General features: G+C 41.7%; 1 protein-coding gene across 2 annotated transcripts in view; it reads right to left on the reverse strand.

The window, feature by feature from the left end:
* The window catches only part of DHX9 (DExH-box helicase 9), a 54,729-nt gene that overhangs the window by 11,831 nt on the left and 26,019 nt on the right, over positions 1-16,879 (reverse strand). For both annotated transcript variants that reach the window (XM_019501753.1, XM_019501754.1), the window contains 13 exons: positions 16,397-16,588; positions 14,941-15,082; positions 14,328-14,410; positions 13,108-13,264; positions 12,408-12,508; positions 10,376-10,589; positions 8,997-9,091; positions 8,750-8,823; positions 8,042-8,194; positions 6,502-6,662; positions 4,625-4,736; positions 1,250-1,411; positions 944-1,071 (listed from right to left, as the gene is read on the reverse strand). In XM_019501753.1, coding sequence (XP_019357298.1) covers positions 944-1,071; positions 1,250-1,411; positions 4,625-4,736; positions 6,502-6,662; positions 8,042-8,194; positions 8,750-8,823; positions 8,997-9,091; positions 10,376-10,589; positions 12,408-12,508; positions 13,108-13,264; positions 14,328-14,410; positions 14,941-15,082; positions 16,397-16,588 — 1,774 coding nt within the window. The remainder of the gene's footprint in view (positions 1-943; positions 1,072-1,249; positions 1,412-4,624; positions 4,737-6,501; positions 6,663-8,041; positions 8,195-8,749; positions 8,824-8,996; positions 9,092-10,375; positions 10,590-12,407; positions 12,509-13,107; positions 13,265-14,327; positions 14,411-14,940; positions 15,083-16,396; positions 16,589-16,879) is intronic.

The raw sequence follows: 16,879 nt of genomic DNA on the forward strand, positions 1-16,879 counted from the left end.
TTCTGCACTCAGAAGATGATAACATTTACTGCTGCTTCACAAAAAATGTATTTGCCGTCAATACATTAAACACATTTTCCATGATTCAAGAGTAACATGATTCAAGAGAGCTGAAAATAAAATCGAATTAAAGAGTCATTTCCCTTCTCTCACAGTTTTTTAAAAAAAACAGTCACAGGCTTGTTTGGCAGTTGCTGCATCAGCCTTATCCAGCTTTTGTTTTGGAGATGTGATCTCCTAGAGAGTTAGGGTAGATGTTACTAACGTGCTTCTGGACTATCCAATCTATTAGTGAAATTTAAGGTTACTGCAGTACTTAACCTTGAGAGCAAAGGGAGGACAACTATTAAGTATTATTAAGCAGAGTATTAAAATATCAGATCCGTCTGGACCTTTTAACCTGGAACACATTTCCAGAGGAAGTTAAATGAATTCAGAACCTGGTCACCTTCAGGAAATGCTGAAAAACCCTTATCATCAAAACACCTCCTTCCATCATAAAAATGGATTATCACTATGCACCCCTCCTGCTGCACTTGCCAAGAATGGCTTTCCAGCCCTGTATCTTTGTTCTGACCCTGGGGGGGGATGGAGTGTCCCGAGTGACTGACTTCCTTACCATAATGCAAGAGTTGTGAGCAACTCTGCAGGTGACAATCTCGTTCTTCTAATCCAGAAGGAAACGTGAATTTGGAGCACACATAAGAATTTAGCTCCATTTCTTCACTACACTCATAGATCCTTAATTGTAATTGCTAAGAGAGCACAAAATACATCTGGACAGACCCACATGAAAATCACTTTAACAGTGGCAAACACCACTATGTACATGCATGTTATGCTAGATCACAGCACGATGACTGGCAAATGGACAGTTTAAAACCCACTCAGCTTTCAGAATGAAAGAGGACAATACGGAATGACTACTTTCATGTAGTATTACCTTCTGGGAAGCCAGAATTAATGAGAATATCTTTGAGCTGAATTTTGGCTTCCCAAGTCATGCGAAGTGTAGCCATGTTGAGTCGTTTGTGTTCACAGAATCTTATTTCTGCCTCTTCACCGCCCATTCTAGGAATGAAACAGAAACAGACCAAGATGGACTTGAGAAACTCACACCAGGAATAGGACAAACATTATGCCTTGGCCATCCCAGCCATTTGGTCGCTTGGTCAGGTTCTATGGTTATTTGCCCCACTTTAACCATAATCTTCCATTAAATTCTGCACTAAACCAACAATTAACAAACCTTGCATCATCCCAAGCCTGGAAGACTGAAAGTAGGGCCACATGATCTGAAAACCTATTTCCAGCAAAGTTCCTGTGCACGTAACCCAGCCGTTTACCCTCATTGATGAAAGGCTCGGGGAAGCAGGTGGCAGCAGAGATGGTACAAACAGCATCCCCAACACTGAAACAGAAACCACAGAAGCAATTTTGACAGGGCTGTCCAACCTGTTAGACCTCCTGACACGAATAAAACCTTCCTGCCCAGAGACCCCAGTACCTTAACGCTCATCTCATTTCTCAGCACTCCACTGAAGTAGCGTGTTAATTACCGTATTTACTGTATTATAAAACAATCCCCAGTAACTTTATTCGATATATGGAAAATGTATACGTTTGATAGAGTTTTTCCCGGTACAGAATCTAATTATTGGAGGTTTGTCTTGATTTGTCAACCTCCCCTATGCCCTCTACCCCATCTCCCCACCTTCCCCTGCAGCCTTTTTCCCCCAATTAGTCAGACCTTGCTCTCCCTGACTACATGGAAGTAAGGAACAAATTTGGAAAAAATGACCTGGAAATAAACATGGCTACTGCAATTTGCATATAGTACCCATAAACTTAGCTTATGAAGAAATGATACATTTTACTTTTGAAACTGCTGCAAGTTTTAAGACAGTTACTCTATAGACACATTTCCAAGTAGCACTTAAGCACCTAGTTAAAGAAAATACAAACTTTTTTTAATTTTAAGGAAATGTTTTTGTGTTCCAAGCCAAATCAGCTAAATCAATTCCAAATTTGTGAATCATTCAAGAACCATAAGTGGCCCTGCTACTGGCAAATATCCTCCACCCCCACCTGGGGCTTCAGATGCTTCCAAATCATTTGGCGGGTGTCCTACGTGCAGGCCCAGAAACTTGGGGTTCAGATACCCTCAAGTTTTGCTTGCCCTCGGCCATATGGCTGCAGGAGCAAACTAGGAAGGAGTCTCACACTTCCATAAAGTGGGTATAAAGCCAAGATCTTCCCACTAGAAATGAAAGTTGGGGGGTTAACTATACATTACCTCTGCTTAGGTACTACCCTGTGCCAGAAAAGCAGTTATCCCCAGTAAGTAAGAAAAGTGCCTTAGTGGTCATGGTATAAACCAAGGGTGGGTAAAATGCGGCCTACCAGGCCATTCTACCTGGCCTGTGGGGCCCCTAAAGAATTTAGAAAATTAATATTTATCTGCCCCTAGCTGCCTGTCATGTGGCCCTTGATGGCTTGCCAAAACTCAGTAAGTGGCCCTTTGCCTGAAATAATCGCCTGCCCTGGTATAAACGACACGTGATATTAGTCCAAAACCAAAAGGCTCATGATTTACCATATACTTCATTGGGCTGGGCCCCACCGGAGTCAACAGTATTTTAAGCCATGATGACCCCACAGCTCAGCACTGCTCAGTATGTGTGTGTAGGCCAGATACTCCCCACAAAGAAGCCATGTGCTAGTTAGCCCCCAACTCGTGACTGGAACTGGGTGTTCTTGTCATGAGTTTGGGGAGCCTTCAAAATCAATATGGAGATGAGGTACAGGGCAAATTGGTCTGGCTTCAGCTCATAGGGGGCAGGGCCCCACTTTCATGTGACAGGCTGAGAGGGGCCGATAGAGGGATTTTGGGTACACTGTTTGGGGGCCCGTTTGGTGATATTTGCCAGGTATCTAAGGCTGGGGAAGAAACAGGAATTCTTGGAAATGGGAAAGGAAGGCGCTGCTCGGCTATCAGAGTAAAGAGGAAGTCTAAGTGCATGCAATGTAGTGGCCCACTGTGAACTGAAAAAGAGTTGGCACTGAGGGGGACTGTGCTCAGTGGGAAATCCCAAATATCTTTTCCAGGTGGACTGTACCTATACAGGTTACAGGCTTGAATGGTTGAGTTTTACTCAGTTGATATAATTAAAATCTGATTTGGCCCACTTGACCTGAGACACAAATGTATGTGTTTTTTAAAGTGTTTTATAGTCTCTCTCAATGTTGGTTGCATTTAATCAACTTAATTACTGAGCACACGCTGCTTTTAGCAGCAGTTCAAAGATAGGCAATGTATTTAACACAGTTTCCATGCATGTGAATGTAAGATGGGGGGCTGGTTTCCCTGTTCTGACTGCAGGGGGAAGAACACCTCATCTCTTTTAATACAATAAAAGCCATAGCACTTCCACTGTGTGCGTCTGTCTGTAATGCTCTGGGCCCACTGTGTATGCAGCGCTCAGAGCCTTATAGACAGATAGAGGGGGCCAGGGTGTGATCTGCTGCACAGGGGGGAAGGGAGGCAAGGGGAGGGGTGCGTGGTTTGTGGCCCTGTGGGATGGCGTGGCACATGGCTGTGTGGGGGCATGGCACAGGAAGCAGGGCATGTGGCTGGAGGGTGCTGCGCAGGGAGTGGGGTGTGCAGCATGTAGCCGTGGGATGGCGCACACCTCCCACGCAGCACCCCATGGCTACGCTCCCACCCTCACCCCCACCCCCTGCATGGGGATCACCCACCAGCTGCAGCCCTGAGGCATGGAGGGGTGTGGCATGGGGCATGTGGGGAGCTGGCATGGGGGTGCATATGGCCCAGCACATGGCCACAGGGTGGTGTGCGCCCCCCATGTGGCACTCTGTAGCCATGCCTCCACTCCCTCCGCCCCCCCATGGGGAGCGACTGCCAGCTGCGGCTGTGGGGTGAGTGGGAACGGGGCATGACTCAGAATGCCAGCAGGAGAGGGGCAGGGAGGGAAGAGCAGGGATAGACCTGGAGCAGCAGGGGGAGGCGCAGGACGGATGTGAGTCTCCATCCCCACTCCGCCCCCCCTAGTCATTCATGACAGGCATTTTGCTAGTTATTGAAATAAATATGGTACTTTAAATTCCAGTTATTAGAAATTTACAGCGTGAGTGTTCACAACAAACACCATCTCTTCCTCTCTCCATCCACTAACAGTACTATTCAACACCTTTGGGATAAGCGTTGAACCCCTGCACTGACATGATTAAACACAACGTCTATCTCCTTCTGTGTGATGTTCAGGCTCAGGGTTCTTTTAGTCTGTCCTAAATACTAACTGACCACATCTCCCCATCTACAGCTCACCCCTTTCTTACTAATATTCAAAGTCCCATTCCCCCACTCCATAATTATTCAGCCTTGGTTGTAACTAGGTATTTCCTCTTCATTATATAATATCTGGCTTCCCATACTCAGCAATACTATTTTACTGATGGATTTATTAGTTCATTCATTTTTCTATCCCTCACAATGACATTCACGGCCTTTCTGGATACATGCTTTTTCTGTACAGTACATGCACAAAGATTCAGAAACCTAGGGAAATAACAAAGAACCCACCACTGGGACTGATAAACTTACTAGAAAATGCAGCCCATTATCATCATTTTGCCAAGACGAGGTTCAATTGGGAGTCTTGCCAGGATTCTTCCAAGAGGTGTCAACTCATCATTAGAATCCAGGGCATCCAGCTCTGAAACAAAGACTTCTCTGTCAGCAAAACAGTTCTAGCGATTGCACAGTCCAGCCAGTTACTAACTAGGTAAGAGATGGAAATGTTTTATCTGTGTTAAACCTCATCTTCATTCTTATGCCACAGCTTAAAAGCAATCGCTTTTTCAATACTGGTTACACAAGGGCAATATAATTTTTTTAAGACGCTTTGTCCCAGCTGAACCAATCCTCAGCAAACTGTCACTAATAAAATCAAGTAAGCTCCGATTATTTACTATTTGCTTTACTGACCTGGGAAGCTTATGGTTTTGCTGACTAGCTAAACTATTCAATTGTAACATTTACTGAACTGCATTAGGATAAAACCTATGAATTATACCACTATTATACTTAAAGGTTAGAGCTGACCCACAAAGCAGAAACTTATGCATTCTTTCTGTGTGTCTATATGGTATAAAGATGGCATGAAAATTTTGGAGGTTGAGGGAGAAGGGCATAAATTTTTGTCTTGCTTACTATAAAGTCTCTAGGTTAAGAACCAATGAACAACATTTTAAGAGAGTGAAAAGACTAGAAACAAAGCAAAGCAATGGAGGAAGAACATTAAATAGTTTTGGTTAACACCCACTGAGCTTAAATGCTTAATTTATATTTTGAAGAAAGAATTTTTATAGATATTCAACATCCCATAAAACACTTGCTCTGAGACTTCCCGCAGGTCTTCCAACAAAACCAGACAAAAACACCAATTCTGACATTTCTAAAGATGAAAGCATTCACCCCAACATTTCCATGCTTTCATGAGCAGCCTAGAAAAGCATTAGCTTTTCACAGTCCCCATTAAGTCATCAAGTCCGACAATTAAGTATACATATATTTATTTTTGCTCCTTTGTACAGATTTCAACACTGTCTCTAACTGAATAACTGTCACAACTTTAGAAAAATAAGAATGAATTTAAAAAGTCTTAGAATGGCAATAGGAAGGCATCTTAACTGCATTACAGAAGTGCCCTAAAAGGTTCTTTGGGTAAATCTGGTATCTTTTATTACACCAACTCAAATAGTTGGAAAAATTCTTCTTAGGAAGCTTTTGGGTGTAAATACCCTCTGTCAGGCTGACAAAACATCTTTCACGTATTATCAAACAAGCCATCAATTCAAATAATTTGTTTAGACCCTGCTGGGTCCTTAAAGAAACTGGTCTGAAATATCCAAGGGAAAAGGAACCAGGATCCCTTTCCCAAGTCTATCACAGACTATCTGTATGGCCTGAGGCAAGGTACCTAGCTTCACAACAGCTTGATGAACAGGAAATTGAGACACAGAGGTCAAGCTATTAATGTCTGAAGTGACTACTGAGATCCCGGGATAGAAAGAACAACATATATGCAAAATAACTGTGAAGCCACGAGTCCATGTTATGTCTTTATTTAGTACCAGCCTCCCAAATGTTTTAACGCCCTATATTTTGCCCCCCTCATACATAGCAGTGTTATACTGCTAGTTTAAATCAATGGCAAAGTAAAAACAAAAAAGTAAGCCTGAAGCTTGAATCTGAATTTTTCAAAGCCATGACATGCAATTTAGGAATCTGAGTATTTCTTTAGTTACAAAAGCCCACTCTTACCCACACAATGCATTCCAGAACTAAGGGCATCACCAGACAGAGGTATTCTGCCCAAGGATACAGGATCTAGATATGCAGAAGACCCTGACACCCCAAACTGTACACATGACAAGTCTGCCTATACAAAAAGCCTTGTGCGCCACTGCTGCAGGTACCTCTGAGGGTGTGCTCTGCTTCAATCACTGCATCTAAAGGTGGTGGTTCAATTGCTTTGGCCAAGAACTGACCAATTCCTCCCAGCCTTAGCAGTTTGATACTCAAAGCAATTTCATGCAGTGGTGTTCGAAACATCTCAGGTGTCATATGAGTTTCAAGTCTGGAAGCAAAAAGGTGGAGAGAACAAAGCATCACAGTTCTGAACATATTCATAGCCCAACCGCTCCCAAAGATCACCCCATCAAGTGCAACCCACCTCTTTTCATGAGTATGCTTTCTCAGTCACCCGATCAAGCCACCATCAGTATGTTCCCAAGACCAGCAGCATTGACTATTTTAAAAAGTACTTCTCTTCAATACTTCCCATCTCTTGCACCTTCTTGCCCCACCCACAACCAACTGCTAAGTGTCATTCTTCAGGACAGGTCAACTCCTTCCAGCCTGTCTCTATATATATGCTAGCATAGAAGCTGGCAGCATGCTGTCTACTTTATGTCCACAACTTCTGTCACCATTCAACTCAACTTGCTGGTTCCTACTCAAAAAGACAAATGCTCTTGTTGGCAAATGCCCATACATATGTTTCTAGAAGCAAAAAGAAGCTCTTATGCTTGAAGTGCCCCTCACAGTTGAGACAAACTCTAGAAATGGGCATCTTTTAAATGGTTAGCATCTAATGGAACCAACACTCCAAAATGAGCATAGTAACACCCATGCTTTCCCAGTGCAAACTCTTTCCTCTTCTAGACACCCGTGAATCTAGAGGGTTTTTCTGTTAAACAACCATAACTCTACTGTAGCAGCTTCCTCGAGGAATGGGTGCTTTGTTGAATAGGGGTGGAATATGGAATCCAACAGCTGTGTAGTCCCCTGCAGCTGGCAGTGTGGGTTTTCTGGCTTTTGTCATTAAAGAAGACTGTGGTAGACTGAACAAGTCAAAGTTACAGCTGCTTAGAGGTGTCAGCAGGTGCAGCCAGGAAGAAGAGAGCCTGGCAGTACTGAGATGTCCAAAGCTTTTCACCACGGAGCAGGGTAAAATGGAACATCTGTCTCTCTTCTGCTGATCCTCACCATCATCTCTTCCATGGGACAGAAAGAAGGGTCTGGCATATCACTACAGCAGCTTTTTGACTATTAGGATCTATGCATCTTATCCAGTCCCTCCCTAAGTTCCTCTGCTCCCTGGATCCCCTGCAGTTTTCCAGTGAGTGAAGCATGGCATGACTTAGAAGAAAGAGTTCTATTAAGCTGACAGGCCACATTCTGTGCAGGGGAGTAAGGGATGATCCTGAAGTCATACTTTAACTCTTTCCTTGAATATCATAACACAATGGAATTGTGTGATTTCTGAGTTAAAAATAGCAAAGACCCATGACTTCTACACTGAACTCTGTGGATGAGGAAATACAGAATTTCATGGCAATCTTTTATCTCTGCAAGTTTAGGTTAATCTGGTTTCCCAGTCTGGTTTGAAGAAACAGTTTAATGGTTTCTGAAGTGCTCTAAGATATCCATGTTCCAGAAGCAGCATAGGCTCACCTTTCAAAGCGAGCTCTGCTACACAAGTGGAAGCAGAATCCAGCCCGCACACGGCCTGCTCGCCCTTTCCGTTGCTCCAGGTTGGTTTTTGATGCCCAGACTGTGGCATAGTTTGTCATGTTGTTGTGAGCAGTGAACAGTTTCACTTTCTGTCTGTAACAGAAACAATGGAAATTCAAATATTCCATATCTCAAGTACTGCCAAAGCAGTTCTGTACTGTACCATTTAATACAACACTTCAATCAGTTAGCTGTCCTTAAAAAGCTGGTGCCCCAACTACAACAGAAACCATGTTTGCTAAAATCGTCTCTCAAAAGATTAGATCTCTCATGCAATTAGGGATTTATTTATAACGTACTGTGTTTATATGCAGCAAGTCAGAATAAATCAGACTAACACACTTAATATTTTCCATCAGCTATACAAGTGCTTGTAATGCTCTCTCCCAAATGGAAGTTTCCAGTGTGCAGGAAACTCACTAACACCCACATGAACACCACCACCATGGTTTCTGATTGACAAAGAACAGCTTATTGAGCTCCAATATGTTTTTAAGAGCTTTCAACTGTTATAAAAATTGAGATGAGGTACCCAAATTCAAGCAAGGGGACAGGCTCCAAGAATGAAAGGCAGTACTGCATGTTCACAAAATGTACTTTGTACTCCAGATGTGTTATATTAAACAGAGACCTGAACATGGAACTTACTTGCATGAATCTATAACATAGACAACATCATTGATGGTAATGCTAGTCTCAGCAATGTTGGTGGATAAAATAACCTGTGGAAACAGAAGTACTTATTGGGATACGTTTATAGTTAGTTACAGGGGGCTAGGATGACCTGCATAATAATATACATCAGCTTATATGCACAAACATCAGCATTAAATGCACTTCCCAAAAGTATAAGATACTGTGACTGCCCTGCTTTGCATGCAGAGGGTAATTTTACCTTGGTCACTCCAGGAGGCACTGGATCAAACACTTTACGCTGTTCCTCTCGAGGGATTTGTGAATGCAATGGCAGAACCCTGTACCGATGGCTTCCTAAAAGAGTACAAGGTTAGCCATAACTGGAAAAGCATACAACCAAGTTTAACTCCTCCTTATCCTCCCATTGCTTCATACGACCAGGCCCTCCTTACTCCAGATCTCAGCCTCCCCCAGCAGACATTACATTTATGGCTCACTTACGACATGATTAACACCTTTAACTGTAACATGCTACATTCAAGCCAATTTATGGCATGACAATGTAGCAAATGAGTCACAAAGATGTTCCACATAATGACAGAACATCTTTCTGTCTGGTTTGTTTCACACTTTAAATGGAACATGTTGCATGTCTTGTCCCCCCCAGATTCTGATGCTCAGATAAGCATTGGGATTGGGCAGGGGTCAGCCCCACAGTCTGGAACACATTTATCTCCTTCCTGATCACATTTTTTCCCTGCTCCCCTTGCCTCACCTGATCCCCAGAGGTAGGTGAGGGACTGGCACCATGAGCTAAAGATCAAGGAGCCTCTCAATAATGTTAGGCTCATGGAGCCTGGGAAACTTAGGGCACTTTTACATGTGCTCTGGGGGTGGGAGGGGTCAGTGGGGCAGCACTTTAAATAAGACCAGCTCAAAGAGCTGCTCTAATTAAACCACTTCGGCCTCTCACGCATTAGCCTCCCCACACTTCAAAATGGTAGCACAGGTGCTTGAATTAAAGCTTTAGTACAAGCACTCCCACTGCCATTTTGACGTGCAAGGACACTGATTCACGAGATGCAGGAGGCTGCCGGAGCGTGGTAATTGCCTCTGCACTCATGTACAGGCACCCTTAGAAATCCCAGCTGCATGCTGCTTTAAGGGAAGTGGCAACTGCTGCATGTGGAAGTGGCAACTGCTGCATGTGGAAGTGGCAACTGGGGAGTGAGCTCCCTGATCCCCAGCTGCTGCTTCCATGGGCACCCTGCTCACATCACACACCTGTTCTTTTAAAGGGGCAGAGTGATGTAACCCTGACATGGCACCAGGCACTTCTGAAAAGGAGGGGTACAAGTTGTGAGCCCCCAATCCTCAGCTGTATGTGTGGCTTCAAACCACTTTGCTCTGCAGCTCATTCACAGGCAATCACATAATTGGGATCTGGGGACTTGTATGCCTCATCCCCAAAATGGCACAATCAGCCACATATGTTTGGTATTGCAGATTACACAAGTTTGGGGAGGGGACATAATTCCTCAAACTCCAGTTGCCTTAACATATGCCAGTAGCCTCAAATTTACACATGCCATAAGTACTTAACAAGAAAAATAACCAGAATAAAAAAGTTTTCTTTACCAAAATGAGGATTCATTTCCAGATGCTTTTGCATGGTATAGATCAGGTTCCAGCCAGGCAAGAAGACAAGCACAGCTCCTGGAACATTCAGGGTCTCAATGTACTTAAGCAGGGCCTCAATGAGTTCAAAGGGAGTTTCCTTCTCATTCAACTGAGCCATGGAGCGTTTTGTTTCTGGTCCATATTCATCACTGCAGAGAAGGTTGCAGTTGGCCTGCAAGTATTGGACAAAAAAAAGTTAAACATTGTTTATTCGATAACACTCACACGTTGGGGATTAGTGGTAACTCAGGCAAACAGATGAATAGAACTGAACTGACTGACAACGAAACTGTCCCATGCTCACTCATAGATCATAACAGCCCTCGTTATGGAGGTAGCCTGGTCTCGTTTCCCAAGCCTTTTTCTATACAGTACATTCTATTGCAAGAATAAAACTATAACCAAACTAAATTATAATTTAGGAACAGAAAACTTTTTACAAAATTGAGCCTTAATAAGAAGGACAAGGGTAGTTACTACTGTAAGAGAAAGAAAAATATGTCTCTTTAAAAATATCAATTACATGCATAGGTAGATCTAGGATGCTGAAAAGGGGGATATAGATGATGAGGTGTATCATCACATAAAAAAAATCCTGTATTTTCTCCAGTTAAAAATAAACTAGAAGCTTCTCTAATATACTAGGGGCCTAGGGCTGTATTATTCAGTTTAAGACTGAAGCCAAAACTAATATAGCTTCATTGGAATGAACTGGAAACAAATCTGCAGGGCTGTGAAACAGGAGCTTCAAGAGCAGCTAACAAGCAGCTGCTGAACAAAGGATAGCTTGATTACTGGAACATCAAGACCATGAAAAGGAAGACTCTGGAAAGGATCAGGCAGATTACAACGAACCAAGAATTCAATCGACTCCCCCAGCACTGCCCAACTAGAAATGCTGCTACCACTGCCAGGCAGTTGTTTTTAAACTTTAGGTGGAATAGGAATCAAAGGAGGGTGCAAGTGTATCCTCCTGGATCTGTCCCCGATTACATATTAAAATCCCAAATTACTCCTATCTTGTGTACGCGAGGAAAGAAGTCAACCTGAAATCTTGTTAAGCTAAAGAACTTCAGATTCTACACCTGTCTCTAAAAGCCACTGAGGATTTTGTGATTTCACAATTACATGTTCCTACATCTACATGGTTGCTTATTTCCCCATCACAACAATATAAGGCAAATCTAGACACCCGTTACATAAAAACTACAGAAATTGGCCTCTAATGCACAAGGAAACATGTTAAACAGAACAGAGAAGAGTCCCCCTACCTTTAATCTCTTAGTTATAGAGCTTTTAACATCTATTTGCAATGAAAAAACATTAGGGAGAACTGTTTAAGCTGACTTAAGTCTAGGTTTGTGTATACTGTTTGTTTCAAGAGACTACCAGCTCCTGAGGCAGCAAAATGAACACGGATTCTTGATGCAGGTAAGTACAGGCAGTATAAACTGTAACAGAGGGAAAACAGGAACCTATAATTTTGTTGAAGGCTTTTCACCTGCTGAGCTCACACTATATCCATTCCTTCTGCAATACAGGTCTTAAGTTTGTTTTTTTTAAACTCAGAATTAGAACCTCAGAAAATAATTGTAAGTATATATCAATTACACAAGCATACACAACATATTTTCAGTTCCATTTCTACATCAACAACAATGAAACTATGAAGGATAACTGGCAAAGTTGCTGAAAAAAAATGTTTTCAAGTAGCAATGTTCTACTGAACAATGTAGGATCTATTCTGTTCTTTTGATACTTAGTTATTCTGCCTGTGCCTCGTTAATATTGCCAATAAATGCTTGCTAGTTATTACTAGTCACCCATTAGTCCTTATTAAAATGATCCATCATTTGTAATGATCTCTCCACAATCAGTCAGAATGCCAGAGTGCTGTACAAGTGAGAAAATATGGCTCTGCATGCATTACGCTAGTACTTGTTACATCTAGTGTTTGTATAGTATACTCATGTAAGCAAGTCCATCGTACATCATCTTCCTCACCACCTTCTTCATCCTTGTCCTTCTTTTTCTTATCCTTTGATGGAGGAATAAATTGAGTCATCTGAATACAATCCTCCAGAAAATACTCTGCAAAAACAGATCATCAGTACACAGGACCGTTACATATGGTGATATTAAAGGAATGCATCATTCTACCACAGCCCCTCAGCACCCCTTCCAAGAGATAACATTGATAAAAAAAGAGCAGGTTTCTACCTCAGTCTGAAACGAGTATGGGTGAGAAATGCCTGTCTAGCAGAGTTGGAAGCTTTAGTCTTTTATTTATCCACAGAACATGTTAAGTATGAGCAGTGGCCTTCCAGTCTTTCCCACACTTGTTCAACTAATGTACCTCATCTCAGACTTACAGGCCCATTCAAATTCTTCACACACAGTTCTATACTGATTCATTTAAAGCAACTTCCAAGTCAGTGAGTGTCTGCATTATGTAAAAGCAACCTGTTTTGAACCATTCTACAACAGTTTAGCCTGCCAAGGGACCAATACAAAGAATACAACAGAATTTTTTGTTAGGACTGTCCCTCTTCCTTGCCAAAAAGAACATGACTTCATCTCAGTAATAGATGCCATTTCACTCCAACTATTCTTTTATCCCCTCTAGACTGCATAATATTCACAAAGAAACTAGAATAACTACTGACATACATGCTCAACCAGTGGTTTACCTTGAACTGGATATGTTCTGCCAAAGACCTCAATGATAGGACACTTAAAGAAGTATTCACAGAACATGCTGGTATCAATGGTGGCAGACATAAGGATGACTCTGATTTCAGGATATGCCTGAACTACATCCCTTAGCACGACCAGGAGGAAGTCAGTCTGTACAGAAAGAAAATAAGAGTATTAACCCAAGAACACAGTTTCTTAGAGAAATCACATCTTCCAAGGTGACCAGAAAAGGTTAGAAACCTGCACAATCAATGAGAGAAACAGTTATGTCATATACCATCCAGAGAAACTTCCCTTAGCTTCAAAAAAATAAATCAGTAGGATTGGGGAATTATACTCCCTAGCCATTTCTGGATTCCCATACTCCTTAAGAGAGTTTTGACATCCATGTGAACAAGCCCACAATAGCACCCAATAATCCTTTGCTGTTATCCTTTAGTATGCAGCTTGTAAACACCCAGAGGCATTCTTGGGAATTAAGGAAGGTTCAAAGAGCCAACCACCAAAAACCTATTAGCTTGAGTATTTAATGTAAGTAAAGTTTAATAGCAAATGTAATATTGAAATACAGACAAGGTATAAATGACCAAACAGTACAAGTAAGGCAAACCAAGCAAATGATTAAAAATGATAACATGTACATTCACCTAAAGAAATAACAGTCTTTTTTTATTTGAAAGAAATTAGTCTAAAATGCTCTAAATCCTACAAAATCTCCAAACAGTGGTCAGCCTGTTAGGGAAAAATACTTCTTACCTAGGTTTCAAAAGCAAAGTTCAAGAAGCACTAACTTTGGTTCACCTCCTACTTAGCAAGAACTGTAGTTAAAGACTTGAAAAACAAAAATTCCAAGGTTGACCTGGATTTTCATACTCTTTCTCCACCTGAACTTTAATCCCTATCAATGGTATACAATCACTTTATATACTTATACTCTGTTGCTCTATTTGCTAAAGAGGATCTTCAAAAGCCTAATAAATGAAGTAGCACTGGAAGAGCTCTTAAAGCTCTATTTTTCTGATGAAAGACATGCTAGGAGAAATATTTCTAAAGATATTGTTAGAGAATAAGATACCAGACCCTGATCTATGCAATTAGTACAATGTACAGTTCCCTTTCACATACAAAAACACACAAGAACACAAAGCAGTAAATAAGCACAATAACACTGACTGGGGTAGCAGGCAAGCAAAGCTCCAGCTCAGCAACTCACATTAATGTCTCTCTCATGGATCTCATCCACAATAACATGGCTAATTCCACGGATCCCAGCCTCCAGCTTTCTCAGGAGGACACCTTAACAGAAAGGGTAAGAGTCAGAAGCAAACTTGGATGGTAGTTCAAACAGTTATAATAAAATTTAGTTAAGTAATGGCAACATGCGTTTAATGCCAATACACAAAGGGCACATCTTGCAACCCCATAAATCCCATGCTTTCACTTCTGTGATGGGCAGGGAGCATAAACATTATAATTAGGAGACAGCCCTCATCACTTCCTTGTCCCTCTTCTCCAGGTAGAAGTGAAAACCCCTCATTTCACCTAGAAGTAATGCTATTGCTATGATATCCGAGTTGTATTCATCATTCATTTGCTATTTTCAATGAGCCTCATCATGACCAAACTAAACTGGCACATTTTAATTCCCATAATAGAAAAGTTTGCTAACAAGCTATACAGACCAAACAAAAACTGATTGTACATATTCAGATTCTTTCAGAGAACCATTGATTTGATACTCTTTTCTGTCTGCTGGTAGTGCTGTGATCTCTATATTGTTATTCAATAACGCCCATATCTGAACAACAAAGCAATACAGAACGGACCTACAGTGCAGAACATCACGCTGGCATGGGGCCGGGGAAGCACGGATTCAAATCGTACGCTGTATCCACAGCTTTGCCCAGGTTCTTCTCCTCTCTCAAATGACACACGCTCTGCCACAGAAACTGCGCTGATCCTCCTGGGCTGCAGGGTGAAACATGTTTTCCAAATGAGGATGAAACGTGTATAAATTTATCAACAGAACCATGTAACGGTTACATTGGAAAAGTTAAATGTGCCCAATGACCTACCCCTAGCCTTTAGCATTGCAGGGCAGTCATTTCTGTAGACAGAAATGTTCTTGGAGAAAAGCTAAAGAGTAAAAAAACTAAAAATTGAGATTTTTAAAAAGATCATTTTAATACTCATAAATACAGAGAACCAGGAGTAGGGGCTTGTGCCATGCATAATTTTAGAAGCCTCTACAGATCTATCAACACACCTCAAAACCCTTCTTCTACCCTAGGCCTGTACATAACTTAAGGAAATTCTGCTGTGCAGTGCAAGCAAATGAAATAAAAACCATTAACAGTTTTTACTGAACTGAAATCAATGGACAAACCTCACACTGCAACCACTGCAGAAAACAAAGGGCATTTATACATATACCTTTGTCTGCTCTGACATGCCAGAAATCCAGTGCATTGGAGCAGACTCAATAAATCAAATCTGAAGAGCATGCAAGGTGACACGCCCAGTGCTGTGTCGCATGCACTTATATAAATGGCGAAATGAGCGTCGATGCACAGAAAATGGTGGCAGTACACTTTTGAACTAAACACCTTTGATGTGTTTTGGTTCAAAAGTGCACTGCTGCTATTTTGCCAGCAGTGACACACATTCTGCCATTTATACAAACGCATGTGCCACAGCGCTGGGTGCTTTTAAAAGTGCCCAGTACTGCAGCATAGACATGTGTACAAATGCCCAAACAGTAGAAAGAACAGAAAAAATAAGATCCAAAGTGCAAATGAACTATTTCAGAAGAGAGTGGGGGAGGGAAATCACATGGGCCAGGTGTCCGTTTCTACATGTTGCCATTTCCCTCCTCTCTAGGTGCACTGAATCCCTCTCCTTCATATAGCCAATACATCTCACCTACCCACAGCTTATCTATCAACTGGGGCATTCCACTACTGTGTATCCAAAAGAACAAGTTTACATGCAAATGCATGGCATACTGTTTTTTTTTTTCCACATAATTTTCACAAAACCATATCATAAACCCACTGTAACACAAATCACTCTTCACATACACACAAAGCAAATACTGTGTTATCATATGTATAGCAGAAGAGTACTCCTGACATCTACAGCTGACAAGAGAGCAAACATTTTCCAAGATGTGTAACAGATCAATTTCTCCAGTCTTCAATGTGCTGTTCTAATTATAGCATGTCTTAATGGGCTGTATCTCCCACCATGAACCCAGGTAGTTTTAATGCATATATTCCTCACCTGTGTCACTACAATGTTACATTCTGCACCGATGTCATTTCTGAGGTGATCATCCAAAATGTACTGGGGAACTTGAGTGGTTTTGCCACAACCAGTGGCACCACGAATGATGACAACAGAATTGTGATAAATAGCATCCAGAATTTCTCGCTCAAACTTCTTCACAGGCAGTGTTTCCCGGTCTTTTAAGATCTGGAAGTGACAGCACATTTCCAGTAATTTTCAATAATACAAACATTCTGCTCAATATCTACTTGTCTCAAACTCATTTTTGCACAACCTGTGCCTGCATGCCTTAAACGATTTATATATGCAACATACAAGAAACAACTTTTACCCAAATGTATTAAAATTACCATTCCTGCTTTCACTTGCACAAGCACTTATTGTCCATTTCTACTTGAAACCCATAATACACTGCATCAAAAATAGTATATCATACCCTAAAAGAGTAACATCTCTGGGTTCGGGGGGGGGGGGGGG

The sequence above is a fragment of the Gavialis gangeticus genome, unplaced genomic scaffold, assembly GCF_001723915.1.
Source record: "Gavialis gangeticus isolate Ggan-Ray unplaced genomic scaffold, GavGan_comp1, whole genome shotgun sequence".
Classification (NCBI taxonomy): Eukaryota; Metazoa; Chordata; order Crocodylia; family Gavialidae; genus Gavialis; species Gavialis gangeticus.